The sequence below is a fragment of the Sebastes umbrosus genome, chromosome 16 (assembly GCF_015220745.1).
Source record: "Sebastes umbrosus isolate fSebUmb1 chromosome 16, fSebUmb1.pri, whole genome shotgun sequence".
Taxonomy (NCBI): Eukaryota; Metazoa; Chordata; class Actinopteri; order Perciformes; family Sebastidae; genus Sebastes; species Sebastes umbrosus.
In genome coordinates this window covers 13,333,681-13,350,672 of record NC_051284.1, presented here as the reverse complement: position 1 = coordinate 13,350,672, position 16,992 = coordinate 13,333,681, and the positions used below count along the sequence as shown (strand labels likewise).

Below are 16,992 nucleotides of genomic sequence, written 5' to 3'. Positions count from 1 at the left end.
ATATCTCAGGCTTGTTTGGTTTGTTGGAGACAGAATTGAATATTGACACGATACTTCAAAGTCCAATATTTCTAATATTTGCTGAAACACGACTCATGTGGCACAAGTTCTCTCAACAAGCCATTTGAGCGCAAAATTACAGGCGTAAGCTCATTTTGCTCCCACCAGAGTTAACAAAGTAGAAGTTAATAGGTATAATAGTCTCCAGTTATTTGATGGCTTAATTGTTACCGTTTCATGTTGAGAACGGCCTCCCACAGCTTTCATTATGTCAAATTATTGAGAATGATCATATCCGTGACTTCACACATTGCTTTTCTCCCGTTGCCATAATGGCCACATAATATGCTAAATAAGGCAGCAGCCCCTTTTGCTTGTTAGAGCAAATCATATATCCGAAACTTTAAATTGAGTTTGATATTGCTTTTACGCAGTGCACTCAAAACCATATTAATGTGATATTTACTATCACAGCTTTTGAAGACAATTAGTGTTGAATGTGGCTTCTTTAATCTTGCAGTTACTCTTCATTTTTGAGAAGACACTTTTTAATTTTAAAACTATAATTTCCTCACAGTGTGCTGGAACCATAAAAACCAGTCACCATGCTGGAGCTGTTATACAGGAGGCAGAGCTGCTCTCAGCAGCAGGCTGCAGCGCTGTGTGGTGCCTGAGGTGTGGTGACATGATGCGAGCTGACAGGTGGCACCGTGGGTAACAGGGCTAAAACTCCCATCATGGCGCACGCTGAGGCCCCGTCCTGCTTCTCTGACCAAACCAGAAGTGCACATTTACTCACCCAGCGCTACTGTACCATGCGGTAATGAAAAGCTGCAGGACGGTCACGGTTATGATATAGCTTTGAGGTTTGAGGGGAGTCGAATTAACTTAGAACTAAAGCCAACGGCTGTTTGCACGCAGTAGGTATCTTATTTTGAAAAGATTTGGATTAGCCGCAGAGGCAGATGTTGGCAGATGTCTCAGAGCTTTAAGACTTGAAATACCTCGTCCTGTTATGACGCTGAGGTGAACAGGTGGAGGAACAGTTTTTAAAAGTTGAAATGTACTTTATGTGGGTGTATTTTGAATATTAAATATGAATCCCAATGAATAGCAATAAGCATGAATATTTCTTGCATTGATTTATTTTTTCCCATCAAAAGAAATGCACAGATCCGCAAAGCTACTACATACAAATGGCCATACAATAGCAATTACATTTTTTGTTCTTGTTTGAAGGTGTTCAGTAAATTCTGCTGAGTAATTTTTACACTTTGTACCTCGAACGTTTGCAGTTATGCTGCATTCAGCAAAAAAAAAAAAAAATCTGTCAAATCAAACCAGTGCTGTTGAAAAATGAGAAAGTTCAGCCACAAACTACATATCTGGACAGCTACTTGATACTGCTCCAGGAGAATTACTGTACTTACATACAATAAAGAAGAAACTAAAGTTTTGCATAGCTTCATTGTAATGTAGATACAGTACAGTAAGGCACTTCATGAAAAAATTAGGCATTTTTTTTTATCCTACATAATAAACCTTTTTTGCCACGTCATTCTAAAACATCTCAATATGCAAGATCACAACATCTGAAACTTTTCTCACATTATATTTTTTGCGCACTATCATAGTAAATCTACTGAACTCCTCCACTTTTCTTTTGGCATTAAGTCTCAAGTTCAACATTCTCAAAAATATTGAAGTTGGGTTCTTGTGCATAATATGACTGACACATTGTCCCGTGACCCCACACAACCCAGTGTTTCTCAAAAAGACAAAACAAAAATTGTGCAATGATTTGGGGTTATGTGGAGTAAAAGGCAACACGCTGTCAAAGACGAGTCCCAAAACTTAAAAAAAACAAAATGTCTGGGCAAGTTACGGGTCGTATCCTCGTAGACTGGCACTGTACCGACGGTGACGAGGGGACGTCTGACGCGGGTACGAGACGATTCTCTTTTAGAGATAAAAAAGAAATCTTGCCTCGTCTCTCCTCCGGCCAGTCTGAAGCAGTGGTGGGATGACTGTGTGGTGTTGTAGTCCAGCAGCTGTATGTAGGACTACAAGTTCCAGCAGCCCACTTCATATGGATAGAGGTAAAGAGGATGCATCTGCTCTATCCAAGCTGATCTTCGTACTGCTTGCGGAAGCAATCTCCAGCTGGGAAGAAATCCCAGCAGCGCTCCTGGTACATCTTCCACACGTATGACTCCTGGAGTCAGACACGCAGACATGGACATAAAAGAGTTACTCAAAATTAGAAGTAACACACCTTTTGGACACAAACTAATGTGTACATGCATACAAAAATATGCTGAGACCAGGGCTGAATGATTTGATATGAAAATTGCAATTTGAAAAAGTGCAATTTCCATGTGTTGATGCAATTTTAATAATTTAAATAATCAACACTGTCTTAATTAGCTGTAGGAAGTCAAAGTTTAAGTTGATGACCATTGACTTTACTGGCAAAAACAACAACTGCCATTATAGTTGTCATTATAGCAGTTGTTATCAATAATGTCAGCTGTCATATTTATGTCACATTTACTCAGCTGTAGTCAAATAATATTAATTCTGTGAGTTAACAAAACAACAAATAATTAATTGTGGCTGTTGCCTGGTTATTATGCTCACTCTTTGAATGCCTGTGTCAGTACATTTTTGTAAAACCTGGTTTCTGTATATTTTTTTAGTGTTTAAAAAAGTGTGTCAAATCTATATACTCTATATTTGAATATAATTGAGAAATGCCTAGTTTTACCACAAATATATCCTAATAAATGTGAGCTAAATTGGTCAATTTGTCTACAGTAAGAACACAAGATATGTTTGTGATCTTCCTGCGTCACGTGAGCCGCCGAGTGCAAAAACGCCATTCACCTCGGTACCACGGTTTTGCACTCTGCAGCTCACATTACCGCAGTTTCACAAGCGTGTCGGAGAACTACGGTGGCCTTCAGGTAACTAAAAAACATTAAAGACTCTCTGTAGAGCCGGTGTTTGGTTTGTCTGTTCTGTGCTACTATATGAATATGGCGGAGCAACATGGCAGACTCGCTCCCTATGTAGATATGAAGGGTTCATTGTAAGCTAACGAAAACACAATTCTTATTTTCAGGTTATTATACAACTGATGAAAACATAGTTATGAATATTATATCCCATTTCTGCTAATAGATCCCTGAAATGTTACACTGTTCCTTTAAATCATTCGGCAGTAGCACATGCAGACAACGCCACATTATCTCTGACAGCATAATGATTGTAATAATTTCATTACTGTCGGCTGGTTGGAGACTCGTCAGAGAAAAGGTCATTAGTGTGGAGTCATACTGTACCTGGCCAGTGTGCTCTGTCTCGTCCTTGTTGATAAGGTACATCAGGAAAAACCTTTAGAGAGAAAGCCAGGCCAATGAGACAAAACAAAAATGTCAGATGACAAGCTTTCACATTCTGTCACCTAAATATGTGAGAGTAGAAAACAAAGGTTTAGCTGAGGCACATTTGTTTTCTCCAACATCTTATTAACAGGAAATGTCACACTCTGTGTTACTAGAGACAATTTCTGAAACGTGTGTCAAACACAGTAACGCCATCCCATATCCATCACAGAATCACCTGTTGTTTCCCAAATCAAGTGTAAATGGCAACGGGCCGCTGTATCTCTGTTGGGCATCGCAGTCTGCCAAATCCTGATGAATATTGTATGAGAGCACGCTATCGCAAAACCTATTTCCCAATAAAGTTCATGGCATTAAATAGTAATGAGGCAACATAATGAGGTCGCTCTTATATCCTCCGGCCAGCTGACTGTGAGCGCAAATGGACTGAGACTTTCTATTGTCACGGGCATTACGCAGAAACAGTGGATGAGCGGGGGAGTGCGGGGGAAACACGGAGACAGATGGAAAGAATACCTGAAGGGATCTAGTGTTCTGGATCACTGCGGCTATTAGGGACTTTGGCTCTGACGCTGTGGCAATGTGCTAAAGCCATCAATCACGTGGTTAAATTACAGAAAAGAGGCAACACTTGTTGGTGAGAGATCACGATAACGATTATCACATTTTGCAATCAAAAGCTTATATAACACGCTTGGCGGTGGGATACTCACAGGTAGTTGGCCAAATTGTGCTCTTGTAAGGTGTGAGTCTCAAAGCCGTGAGGCGTCGTGTCAAAGTAGTCATTACCGATCCCACAAATGAAACATTTGGTCTGAGGACAGAAAACAAAAAAAGATAATTAGGAACACCTGCTCTCTTTAAAAGAGGCACTCCACTCATTTTACACATAAAGATCAGTTCACTCATCACGGTTAGCTCTACTCAGCCTGGGAAGAGTTGTATCAAGTATTCTGAGCTTTGTATAGACTGAGAAAATAATGATGATAATGATGTCATCAGGGTTATCTGGGCTAACACTCTATACTTTAAACTAAATATTTATTTTCCCCTGTCACTGCAATCTCTTTAAGGACCAAATGGACCGTGCTCTGACCTTCATCTGACTGACTGTTGCTTAAAAGGCTCTGAAGAGAGATGGAGAGCTCCAAAAACAAAAGTAGACCACATGTATAAACTCAAGCTGTCCTGAAAGGAAAGGAATTTCCTTTTCACACAGACAATTTTAAAGTTAAGGGGCTTTACTCTCTGTAAAATATACCAGACTCAGGATGATATCATGACAATGTAAGAAAAACGTACACATGCAAAAGATGAATTCCTTCCTCCGTCTTTGTATATGTACAGTATGTATAAAAATATGCATCATTCTCTTGTTGCGGCGTTACATTTAGTTGTTTTTGAGCGTCTTTTTTTATAGCCTAAAACTAGGCTATATGTTAGTGGAGATTATTTTTATGAGCGCGCTCCGCAAGTTATTTGTTATTCAATTATATTTAATGTGTTTAATATGTCTAGGCCTCTACATCTTTATGTTTCATATAAGCTATATAATGCTGTCAGAGTAAATGCAATATGTTGCTGTGGAAATAAAGCTTTAACTGAGGAAAGAAAACGCATTTGGTATTGTTTGATGTAAGCAAAATTCATAGTTTGTTTTTAAATTATGATTAATCCATTCATTGATCGTTAATGTTACCAATGATGGATGAAGGAAAGTGCTTACAATTTGCATATATATATATATATACTGTATATAATACTATATATATACAGTATATTAGGACTGTCAAAGTTAACGCAATAATAATGCGTGAACACTAAGTTGTTTTAAAGCATTAATGCAAATTGCGATTTTTAAGTTGTACCAGGGTCAGTTTTAAAGCTAGAGTGAAACTAAAAAACTTAGGAATCCATTGGTACCAACCATGTCGTACTAGCTTGTCTGGAAGGAGGTTAAATAACGCTCCAAACTTACGCTAAATTTTGACGAGGAAAAAATGTCATGGCCATTTTCAAAGGGGTCCCTTGACCTCTGACCTCCAGATATGTGAATGAAAATGGGTTCTATGGGTACCCACGAGTCTCCCCTTTACAGACATGCCCACTTTATGATAATCACATGAAGTAAAGGGGCAAGTCATAGTCAAGTCAGCACACTGACACACTGACAGCTGTTGTTGCCTGTTGGGCTGCAGTTTGCCATGTTATATTGTTTTATGCTAAATGCAGTACCTGTGAGGGTTTCTGGACATTATTTGTCATTGTTTTGTGTTGTTAATTGATTTCCAGTAATAAATATCTACATACATTTGCATAAAGCAGCATATTTGCTCACTCCCATGTTGATAAGAGTATTAAATACTTGACAAATCTCCCTTTAAGGTACATTTTGAACAGATTAAAAATGTGTGATTAATTTTCGATTAATCACAATAAACTATTTTAATCGATTGACAGCTCTAAAATATATATAATATTTAATATATTATGATAGCAATAAGATTGTATTTTCAGTGTATGTTTAAAAAATAACTTGGTTAAATTAAACAATGATGCATTTGGTCTGCTTTATTTTTGTAGCTTTCACCATCTTACAGTAAATAAGGTCACTAAATCATATTATGTTCCTTGAGGACACACCACCCCCATAACCCCCTCCCCCCCGCAGCACTCCATAGGTTAGCCAGTATGGGTGAGAATTAAATCCCCTCTCACCTCCATGTCCTCTTTGACTTGTTCCTGCTGGTCTCTCAACTCTCCAAAGGCATCAATGATCAAACCTGCAACCACAAAGGAAATGCTGTGAGGACATGATATAAACTGTATCTGTGCAACCAGAACCTGACACCCTTCACTTCCTAAAGATACAGTATGGAGCCTAACGTGGATCTACTGCTGTGAGGAAAGGAGCTTACCCTGGATGATGGCCAGGAGGATGACGATGACGAAGAAGAAGAAGGTAATGTCAAACAGGATGCGGTAGAGCTCATAGGGGTCACCAGCTGGGTCCTCGATCTCATCCCCAATACCGCCTCCCGCTCTCACCCCGACGTACATGTGGAACAGGTAACACTGTGGAAACACAAGAGGGAGGCTGAGCTCAGACCTGTTGGTGTCTGGGTGTGTCTACAATTCAAAATACATATGATTAATACTCACAGTCATCATGTCATCACACTTCATGTCTGGCTCGTCCTCATCCTCGCTCTTGTTGTAGAACTTCCTGAAGAAGTTGAAGGCCACCACAGTGTAGAGATAGACCACCACCGCCAGCAGGCCCACTGTCAACACCAGCTGAAGAGAGAAACGCAGACGGCAGTCATTGAAGTGTCACTTCCAACTTCCCGTCTATTTATGTAGTTGGGGTATAAACTAGAAAAAGCTGCCAGCTCCCATTCGTGTTCTATAAAAAGCGGATAAACCCTCACGAGGAACGCGATGGGATTGCCGGCGGCGAGAGAAGAGCAGGCGGCGAGAAGGGAAAAGTTCAAATGAGTGGAAGGGATAGGAGAGTTTAGCGTATTAAGCAATCACACACATCCCGTTTATATTTATATAAATTCATGTTTACATCTAACGTAAAACTCCATTAAGATGCTGAGGAACCTAAACAGCAACAACAATGGAAGCGGCAGTAAAACTGCATTAGGATTGGTGGTGCGATTGATCTGCCCCACAGGCAGCTCGGAGTGTGGGAGGTGTCGGCGATTCCTCGCGGCCTCGCCATTTGGAGATTGAGGTGACATTAAATTTTGATTTGCGCCTCTGGGCAGTTGACATGAGAATCCCATGCAAGAACCGGCAGTCAGCATCGGGCGTGACATGAAGGCAAAGTGAGCCATTTGAACTCAAATGTCAGAGGATGCTGGGTGCATCTAGATTCACATTTACAGTACGCATCCTCACTTCCTCCACTTTTATCTCTTCCTACTGCCTTAGTTCTCACAATTATCTCACAAGTGAGAGATGAAATTATTAGATATAAAGATACAAGTATTGACACAACACAAAATATTTACTAGATGACGCATTCTTGCTCAACCGAGCATCATTTTAACATCCATTACAACATGCTGCACAGAAGGTGACACAAGGCACCAAGTATGATACCTGCCAACCATGTTCAGGAAGTGTAGAGAAACATATTTCTCCCAGGAGTTGGTCGACCAAATCAGAGTTAAAAGGTGAGAAGGATTACTCAGGGGACCAGACACACACAAACTCTCTCTGGTCAGCGGTAAATAACCTCACTGAGATCCTCCAGGGTGATGTTCCTATATGTCCTGTACTGTGAATACTAGGAGGAGGCCAAATAAAGGGTTTTCTGTTAAGAAAAGGAGCATTGTAATACTGGGTTGTCTTGCTGCTGACGGAGAATTGTTTGAACTGGAAGGTATGAACTCCAACCTGCTTTAGCATGAGCAGTTGGTTGGAAGAGTTTGAGGATTTAATGGGATGGAAAGAGCTGCCACCACATGAAGGCATCTTGATAAAGGCCTAGAGGGATTATGGGATACGGTAAGGGCATATTGGAACTCCTTAGCAGATTAGGTGTAATGGTGCAACACCTCTGTGAATGTATCGTGTTTGTATGTAATGTATGTGTCTAATGTCCAGTCTGTAAAATAACAGGCAACATTTTGAGTTAAAAAAAAAAAGACAGAAATCAAATGGGATGCCCAATATCTTATCCAAAACCTCTGGATAAGCCAGCGCCCAATTTTGCTTCGGTCTTTCTGTAGTCTGGTAGTCAAAAATGCTTAGAGCAGCTTTAAGTTTGTGAGAAAAAAAATACACAAAAAATCCTGCAGCTTACACAGTTATGTTCAAAGTTTTTGTTTCTTTGCTTTTATTAAATAATCAAGCAGTAGATATCATACTGTAGATCATGATTAACTTTTGTGATGCATTTTGATGTTTTTTAATGTGGTTATTTTTATATGGTGTATTATTCTATTTGCTTGCTGTGTGTTCTGCCTCTTGTATTCATTGGACCCCTGAATTTAGTCGGTTCCATCACCCAACATCCCTTTAATAATAATGTTTTTATTGTGATGGTTTAACTTTAATGTTTATTATTTTATATGTTTGCTGTGTGCTTTGTTATATGTATTCTTTTTTAATTGTTAAGTGTATTGGGACCATGCTGAATGGTGATTTTGCACTTTAAATCAAATTGATTGATTGTTTGATGCAATCTAAAGCAAAATGAGACGTAATTGATTTGTTTGTACTGTACTGACAGCAGGCTTGACACCAGTATTACCCAAAATACCATCAGTGGGACAGGAACATGGAAACTGTGATAAAAGTGGCTTGTGGTTGCACATCAGGGAATAATCAGGCTGTGGTTTCAACCCAACCACGACCAACTAACTCTGCAGTGACCCCTGCTGCTCGGAAGCAAAACTGCACCCTCCTTGTCCTCACCTGTTTGCCGTTATGTGTGACAGAAGAGAGGATGGTGCGAAGGGTTTTGAAGCCCATGGCGATGTCCAGCAGGTGAGCAGCGAAGAAGAAGTTGTTGTAGTGGCCCAGGATGGACATGGTGGTGTACCACACTAGATACAGGAATGACTGGTAGAGAAACAAAATGACAAGTTGATCTGAATCCATCTGTCTGGTCATAATATCATCAATCATCTCACTCTGCCATCCATAAAACCACAAAACAGAGCAATTAATCATCTCAAACTTACATTGTCTGTAAACACCACCCCCAGTTTCCACACGTGGTACTTTGTGTCAATCGAGCTCAACCTGGCAACAAAGAAAAGGTTCATATGAGCGGCTTATATTTTCTATTTGACCTCTATTTAAGCACTTTTAGCCTGACTGCTCTTAAATTATCTGTCTAATTGCTCACCAGGACACCAGTGAAGCCTCCTTGGCAACCGTTTCCTCTGTAGGGTTGAAATCCAGGGCACTTTTATCCATCCCCAGCAGCTCTGCGATCCTCTCGGCTCCATACAGATCTCCATACTTTTTGATCACCTACAAATAGCAGCAAAGCAGAAGGACACAAGTAAATATCACCAGACTGGGTTTATGGAGTGTATGTAGAACAGATTATGCAAAAATTAAACTTACTTTGCGTTTGACAAATTTATCCCAGTAGTTGTTGGGGAAGGAACTGTAACAGGAAAAAAAACAAATCTGCATTAATCCTTTGTTTATTAAAGATTATGGCTCTGAGTTGGATAGCTGCTCTGTAGTCGACTCACGGAGTATTGATGACCAGTCTGTCCCACTGCCCTTTGATGTCGTCGTCTGACGGCTGCTCTGTGATGTAGAGGCCGGCGAACTCCAACTTCCTCGCTATCTCCTTCTCACGTTTGAACACCACCAGGGGCACCTTGGACACAAAGGGAGTTTTGCTGCGTCATTAGTGCAGTAAAGGAAATAACATACAGTTACATACGTGATGGTGTTTGATGTCAACATGCTGTATATACAGCCTGTCTAAAAGCAACAGGAAGTGCATGAGTGAGTGTGTGTGTATGTCAGCGATCACAACATACAAGTGTTCTTACTGAAAAATAAAACTTAAGTGCAATCATCCGCTAGCTGTACATTATCCCGCTTATTACACAACTACCTACATAAGAAATCAAGTCTGACATCTGAACTGTGTCCATAGCAACAGTCTATTATACATAGCAACGGTCTGCTATAAAGAAATAACAGACCGTAGAACGCTGTGATTGACCAATCAGAATCGAGTATTCAACAAAGCCGTGTAAAACAATTTAAATAAAATCATTTGTGGCTATTATTATTACACCTTTAATAAAAACTAAATACTAAATCTGAAGTGAAACTTGTGTTTTCTTGTCAGCTGGTGTTAATGTACCTTCAGGTAGTAGTATCCCACTACACACAGGAAAGATATGATGGTGTGTAGTATCGCCAGACAGCGAAGCGTTGGCGCCATGTAACCTGTGCTCTCCTGCAGGACGAAATACTCAAGTGCACCCTCGTCTTCTTCCTCCTCCCCAGTTCTGCCTCGACCATTCCAGGGGTCTTCATCGTCTGAGTAATCACCGGTCACCTGAAAGACAATGAGACGTTTAAAAGGTATTTAGCAAAGCATATTCAACCCTGTATATACATTATGATATCTTAATTTCAAGCTTACTTTGTAGAAGAGCAGAATGAAGTTGATGGCGAAGGCGACAAAAAGCGCCAGGAAACGGAGGTTGTAGAAGTTTCTGGCCAGGTAATTCTGTGAAAATAATAATTCCTGCATCAGTCGTATATACTGTATGCAACAAGATTAATATTCTCCAAGCTAATAGTTCTGATCTTGTTCTTTTAAGACAGCTGTGAGGACAATATCTGACCAGCATCTTGGTCTGGTAGACTTCCAAGCCAGCGAAGAAGCTGGCCATGAAGACCTCTGGTAGTTCTTTCTTCGGGCCGAGCCTCTTCTTCGGGGCTTTCTTCGCCACTGGAGGCTCTGGAGGGCCTTCGTCTTTGCCCTTGTCGGGGTCCTTCTTCTCGCCATCTTCTGAACTGCAACAATAATTTCTCTATTAATGGCAGACAGATACATGCTGCCTCAAGGTCCACATTCACATCCCATCAGGAGTTCACTTAAATCATGTTAAATATCTGACATTTTTCATACTAAAAGCCCCTTTGTGAAGAATTTGAAAATGTTTGAATATGTGCTGACAGCAAAACCCGACGGTACATCAGAAAATATTTTAAGGGTACTGTTCGTAACTTCTTACACGTATAGACCGGGTCGGTTTCCCATGCGCGCTCGCGTGTGGCTACGCTGTTCCAACACAAACTACACGGAAGCACCAAAACCGCAAAGTTATATCTAGTGTAGCCTGTCTTGCAAAATAGTGTCAACTCTTCCTGCTCCAGCCCCCCGACCGCGGCCAGAAGACACAGGGGAGACCGTAGCTTTGGTCTCCAGGACCGGAGTCGATGCTGCTCTGCTCCTCTGCCTGCCTGCTTGCCTTCACTCACACACCGCACTCGTTCTCAATCGCTCCACCTCTCACGTGCATGCGTGCACACTTCACACTGCAGAAGACGGGAGTCTGAAGCAGGACAACACAATATCAGCAGTGATTCATGGAGAGACCTTCATCTGGTCGGCTAACATTACGGCCAAGCAGGTGAAATATAGAGTGATATTGTGGTTTAAGCTGACGTGTGTCGCCTCACTGTTTTGAGCGATGCTCGTTCATGTCTATGTAGAGCGAGCACAAGCATGAGCAACAGGACGCTGACTTCCGTTGAGTTAACGGCCACAGGTGTCGCTGTTAACAAAAAAATTCTGTTTCTTACGTAGAGTCCCTTTAAAGATGGTATAATCACATACAAAATATATCAATTGCAATTCCATTGAAGTTGAAAAATTAACAAATGAAGAATACTCACTCTCCTTTCTCTGAATCCGATTTGTAGTCTCCATTTTTGCTCTTCTTTGCAGCCAACTATAACAAATACATTGTTTTGACCATCAATCACTTAAACAGTTTGTTCTGATATAATAACAAATGTGTTTCAAGTAAAACGTCAATACTAATGTTGTAGTGTCTTCAGTTGAGATATGATTGGGAATGGAAGTACTTTTATTCAATTGGATTTGACGTGAGTACTGACCTGTGCCTTCTTCTGCCTGACAGCGCTGGCGATGGACGGAGCGTCCCCCACCACCACCTCAGACACATCCCCCAAACCTGGCTCAGCCCCGTGCTTTCCCTCCTTCTTGGTCTGGATGTTCAGCAGCTCAGCCATCAGGTCCGACTCCGCTGCCTCTCCCTGAGCCATCTGAGCCATCTCCGCCAACGCCGACGCTTCACTCGCCTCCATCTTCTCCATCTCCAACACGTCGCCGTGGATCCCAAACTGGGTGGGGTCTGGCATGTTTCCCAAAATGTCCGTCACCTTCATGTTCTTGGCCCCTTCGACGAGGCCGCCCCCGAACATGGTGGTCCACAAGATGTGGAAGAAACCCCACACTAGGCTGTAAACAAAGTGAAAGAGGCCTGTGATGATCATCCAGAAGAAAGAGAAGAAGCCTCGAACCATCTCCCTGATGCTCATCTTCCTGAACTTTCTGTACTGCCGCCTCATGCTCTTGAACGTGAGCAGCTGGCGGAAGTGGCAGAGGCTTTTTTTCATGGAGATGCAGGCGATCGTAAAAGCAGAGGAGGACTCCAACATCACAATCTCCTCCTCTTCCTCTTCCGGGTTTTCCACCACACTCTGGTTGTCGTCCTCATCTTCCTCTGGACGCTCCACTGGGTCTGGCTCTGATATTTGAGAAGCAAGCTGCATCTCGAAGATGGTGTCCTCGCAGAAGTTGACAAACAGCTCCATCTTCTCGCTCTCCCCGCCTTCGTTAACGACGTCGAAGATAAACTGCCGCTTCGACTCTTTCACCTGAGGCTTTTCCCACTGGGTGCGACTCGACTCGCTGATCTCAAAGTAGACTCTCTCGATGCGCTTGGCTCCACCCATGATCTCGATGCGACCCAGAAAAGGCTCGAAGTAGCTGAGGACGCTCTCGGCCAGGTCGAGGAACGTGGAGAGGCGAGCATCGTGAGGCATGTGCTCAGAGAGATTAGTCAGCAACACGGCTACATTAAAGCCAATGTCCTTGGCGGGTTCATGAAATCTCTCCACAAACTGCTCGTAGTTGAACATGTCGTTCTCGTCGGCCTCCGCGCAGGAGAGAAGAAACTCGATCTCGGACTGGGAATACTGTTTCTGGTTCTCCATGGACTTCTGGAAATCTTTCTTTGAGATGACCCCTTTGCTCTCGGGGTCGTACTCCTTGAAGCTTTCCGAGGTAGTCAGGTCCTTTAACTTGAGGAACATGTCGAAAAACTTTAGGATCATCTCCACGTTGCTGGAAGATTCCACCAAGGTGTCCACCATTTGTTTGCCAATAGTACCATTGACGACATTACCTGTGAAGTGATGGAGAAAGAGACCATAGCAAAGTTGGTCAGTACACACAATAACACTCTCCATGCAGATTAAGCAAAGCTGCTTTGGTAAATATTTGATCACACTCCAAGCAAACAAATCTGTTTGATGAAAGTCACAAAAGAGACAATATCCTTGCAAACTAGTGATACTGGCGCAGCTCATGTGGTGCGTCATCAAAAAGTAAACCTTCGAGAAGGGAGAGCATCATGACGATCATGTCCTTCTGCAGGTCCAGCAGCTCCTTCAATAATTCAATCTGGCTGGAGTCCTGTGAGGAAAAGACAAAGAAGGGAGACCTCGTGACTCACACTATATCACACAGACTACTGACGGCCTCCCTGTAAGACTACAGCCATCCTGTCTAATATCCCTGAGAGATCAAGGCTGCCTCCGAGTGTGGGGACCCACAATGGCCCTGCCGAGGCCCAGGAGGGACTTCTAGGTAACATCCATCCATCAGCACCAGGGTTAATGTTATTTTACCGTCTAAGAGCAGATGGCTAGGTCATTCTGACTCATTTAGGGTCTCTATGGAGCCTGTATTCAGCATGCCATAAATCTGAGACGTACTTTGATGCGTTAAATTCAAATCCCTCCACCTGTGCTCTCTCATACAGGCTTCTACTGTCCTTTTCTGATGACCATGAGATAAGGTTAGGAGGCTGGATTTGATCCTCTTCCTGGCTTATTGGGCATGGAAGAGATATAGATGATGGAGTCATACATCATATAGCTGAGTGGAATGACATATGGAATTGTACTGCAGTAGCCGGAGGTTATCCTCGAGCCTGCAGAGACCTCTAGTGGCTGCAGATATTCTGAAGGTAAAACTAATCATCATGCATTAATATATATGTTATTAGATTATTATCACTGATGTATTAATGTATAAGAAGGAATTTAATCTTAGGAACGTCTGGGAGTCGAATGATTAAGACGCGTACCATGCAGTAAAAGCACTTGAACAGTATATGGCTTTAACACTTGGCTACAAGACGTCCCCAAGATTAAATTTCTGCTCATACATTAATGCAAACCCTGATTCGATTCCAGCAGGCTTCCTATGTCGCATGTCACACCTCCCTCTCTCCCCTGTAATTCCTTTTCATACCTATACAGTAAAGCTGTCACATAAAGAGAAAATCCCCAAAAGATATAGTTATAATACTGCATCATATTTTATCAAATGATCATGTGTTATATATGTAAAATCTTAATCTGTAACTATACTAGTAGCTGTCAAATACATGAAGTGGATTAAAATGGACAGTCATTCTCTCTGTAATGTAGAAGTATGAGGTAGCATAAAATAGAAATACATACAGCTCGCCTGGGGCAAGTAAAATGCCACATTGGGCTAGTATATCTAGCAATTCACTCGCCCGATAAAAAATAATTAAACACATTGTTTTTTTGCGGAGCTGATGATGAAGTAGCTACGGAGTGAGACAACTTTCCTTCTCATCTCTGTTGAGAGTTGCACATGCGCAGTACTGATCTGGCACTCGCGAGAAATCGGCGGCGGGTAAAGACAAAGTTTATGAGCTGAAGTGCAAGCGAGCATTTCAAATATCCTAGAAACAGGAGTTAAGTTGGGTGGTGTTAGGGAGGAGTTTGGGAGAAGTTTGAGAGCAAGGCGGATAAAACGTGACAACTAACTTTGTTGTTATCTGCTAAGCATAAGGGCAAGTAAAACTGACTTTGTGTAAGTAGATATCTGACCCAGGCGCCCGACCGAGCAAGTTATAACGTTGAACCCTGAAATACTTAAAAGACGAGTGTGTAACAATAAGGCAGATCTATTAGCAGGAATGGAGTATATTATTAATAAGTATGTTTTTTTTGTGTATAATCACCTGATAATAAGAGTCGTTGTGTTTTCGTTACCTTAGAATGAGTCGTTTATATCTACATAGGGAGCAGGTCCCTTCTCCATGTTTCAACAGTAGCCCAGAACGGACAAACCAAACTCTGTTAACTTTTCCTGCTTGGGCCGGAGTCGATAACGTTACTCGCTCCCATCGCCGCCGCCGCCGCTCTCTCTCTCTTGCTTCACCACTCACTTCTCACGCACACACACACTCTACACACTGGCTCTGCTCCAGATGGCTCGAGAGAGAGCCATTTGCGTTTTTCCGTCGGCCACCGTAGCTCTCCAACAAGCTTGGCACACGGGATAGGCTTCAGTTGGTTGCAATCTCCTCACCTCAGCGCTAAATACCGCCAGATCCTACACACTGGACCTTTAAGTACCTCAAGACTGTAATTCAGTGCAGTACAAAATCATAGCAGTACCACCACTTTATTGCAGACAAAAATTACAAACCTGGGATAACTTCATCTGCATGTTGGCAAAAACATGAAGGAAGCCCACCACTGCGTCCCACAGCCTGCTGTGAGCCAGACTCTGCTGGTTCCCAATACATGGACCCTGCAGCACACAGCATAGAGTACAGAAGGTACAGAGAGAGGAGAGATAACCACAGAGCAGCATCAATATCAGTCTTTTAAGCTCTGGATGTTAATTAGTGCTTGTTGTGGTGCAGCGTGTTTGTGATACAGTACCTGTATATACTCAGTTAAAGAGTTGAAGACCTGCTTGGCCACTGCCAGCGCTTTGGAGAAGTTCCTCTGACCTGCCTCATCTATAATATCCTTACCAGAGTAGTACCAGTAGAAATCACTGATGGATTCCTAAAAGAAGAAGGATTTAGCACATTAAAGAACATGAATGAATATATGATTTGTTTTGTAGATCTGTCTGTAATAATATCATACCTGGAGTCTTAGTAGGTAGTCTACAGTACTAATGATGATGTTAACTGTCGTTGTGTTTCCTGTCTGAGTCCTCAGGAAGTTCTGAAAATCTAAAACATTTGACAAAATAAGATGAAACAATAATTGTAACTGAGTACATTCACCCAGCCTCTACAAGTGTGTTGTTTAGAGCCATGCAGCTCTTATTTCATTTTGGTTTATGGAAAACGTACCATTGTTGTGTCCCTCACAGAGAAGCTGCAGAAACCTAAAGAGATCCTTAGTGAACTCATCGTTCTGCAGCACCTTGGAATCTGAGGACAGGAAATGAGATTAACTGCCCCCTTCGGTGATAAGAAGGTCAAAGACCCATCATTTTTAATGTCAGAACAGGCATAAGGGCTTGCATAGCTTTCACTGCCTCATAAAGCTGCTCTATAACTGTCAAACGCCATCAAATTATGTGCACTATATTTGAGGTTCAAACGAGGTATAGTGCATCATTTCACACATTAAAAAAAGGTTTATCACAGGAATAAAACTGAGCTACGTTGTTAAAATACCAGCAAAGCTTTGTTGTTTCTTACAAACAAAGCTTCGGGAGATTTATTTCTTATCACACGCTGGTTAGTATCATCAAAATGAATAAAAAAATTAAAAGTTCCCACACAGATGACAAGCACTGACTTCTTACAAAAGAAGAAGCGGAGAGATTTGAGTCAGTTTGGGGCACCTGACCATGGACTGAACAATCTATCCGGATGTCATAGAAGCATGCATGCGTTCCCTTCAGTCCAAGGTACAAAGAAAGTGGTTGTATTGCATTCAGGATAAGGTAGGAGGAGGAGGAGGAGGAGGAGGTAGA

At 41.9% G+C, this 16,992-nt stretch overlaps 1 protein-coding gene across 18 annotated transcripts in view; it reads right to left on the bottom strand.

Annotated features, from left to right (window-relative positions):
• Window positions 1-1,127: 1,127 nt before the first annotated feature.
• Window positions 1,128-16,992, bottom strand: part of LOC119474286 (ryanodine receptor 3-like) — a 121,582-nt gene continuing 105,717 nt past the window's right edge. For all 18 annotated transcript variants that reach the window (XM_037746204.1, XM_037746211.1, XM_037746206.1 and 15 more), the window contains 21 exons: window positions 16,361-16,441; window positions 16,149-16,237; window positions 15,936-16,064; window positions 15,697-15,801; window positions 13,557-13,638; window positions 12,036-13,348; window positions 11,811-11,866; window positions 10,754-10,925; window positions 10,549-10,635; window positions 10,264-10,461; window positions 9,635-9,765; window positions 9,501-9,543; window positions 9,277-9,404; window positions 9,110-9,170; window positions 8,841-8,987; window positions 6,570-6,704; window positions 6,326-6,482; window positions 6,126-6,190; window positions 4,121-4,221; window positions 3,345-3,396; window positions 1,128-2,215 (listed from right to left, as the gene is read on the bottom strand). In XM_037746204.1, the coding sequence (XP_037602132.1) occupies window positions 2,120-2,215; window positions 3,345-3,396; window positions 4,121-4,221; window positions 6,126-6,190; window positions 6,326-6,482; window positions 6,570-6,704; window positions 8,841-8,987; window positions 9,110-9,170; window positions 9,277-9,404; window positions 9,501-9,543; window positions 9,635-9,765; window positions 10,264-10,461; window positions 10,549-10,635; window positions 10,754-10,925; window positions 11,811-11,866; window positions 12,036-13,348; window positions 13,557-13,638; window positions 15,697-15,801; window positions 15,936-16,064; window positions 16,149-16,237; window positions 16,361-16,441 (3,428 nt within the window). In that variant the 3' untranslated portion in view covers window positions 1,128-2,119. The remainder of the gene's footprint in view (window positions 2,216-3,344; window positions 3,397-4,120; window positions 4,222-6,125; window positions 6,191-6,325; window positions 6,483-6,569; window positions 6,705-8,840; window positions 8,988-9,109; window positions 9,171-9,276; window positions 9,405-9,500; window positions 9,544-9,634; window positions 9,766-10,263; window positions 10,462-10,548; window positions 10,636-10,753; window positions 10,926-11,810; window positions 11,867-12,035; window positions 13,349-13,556; window positions 13,639-15,696; window positions 15,802-15,935; window positions 16,065-16,148; window positions 16,238-16,360; window positions 16,442-16,992) is intronic.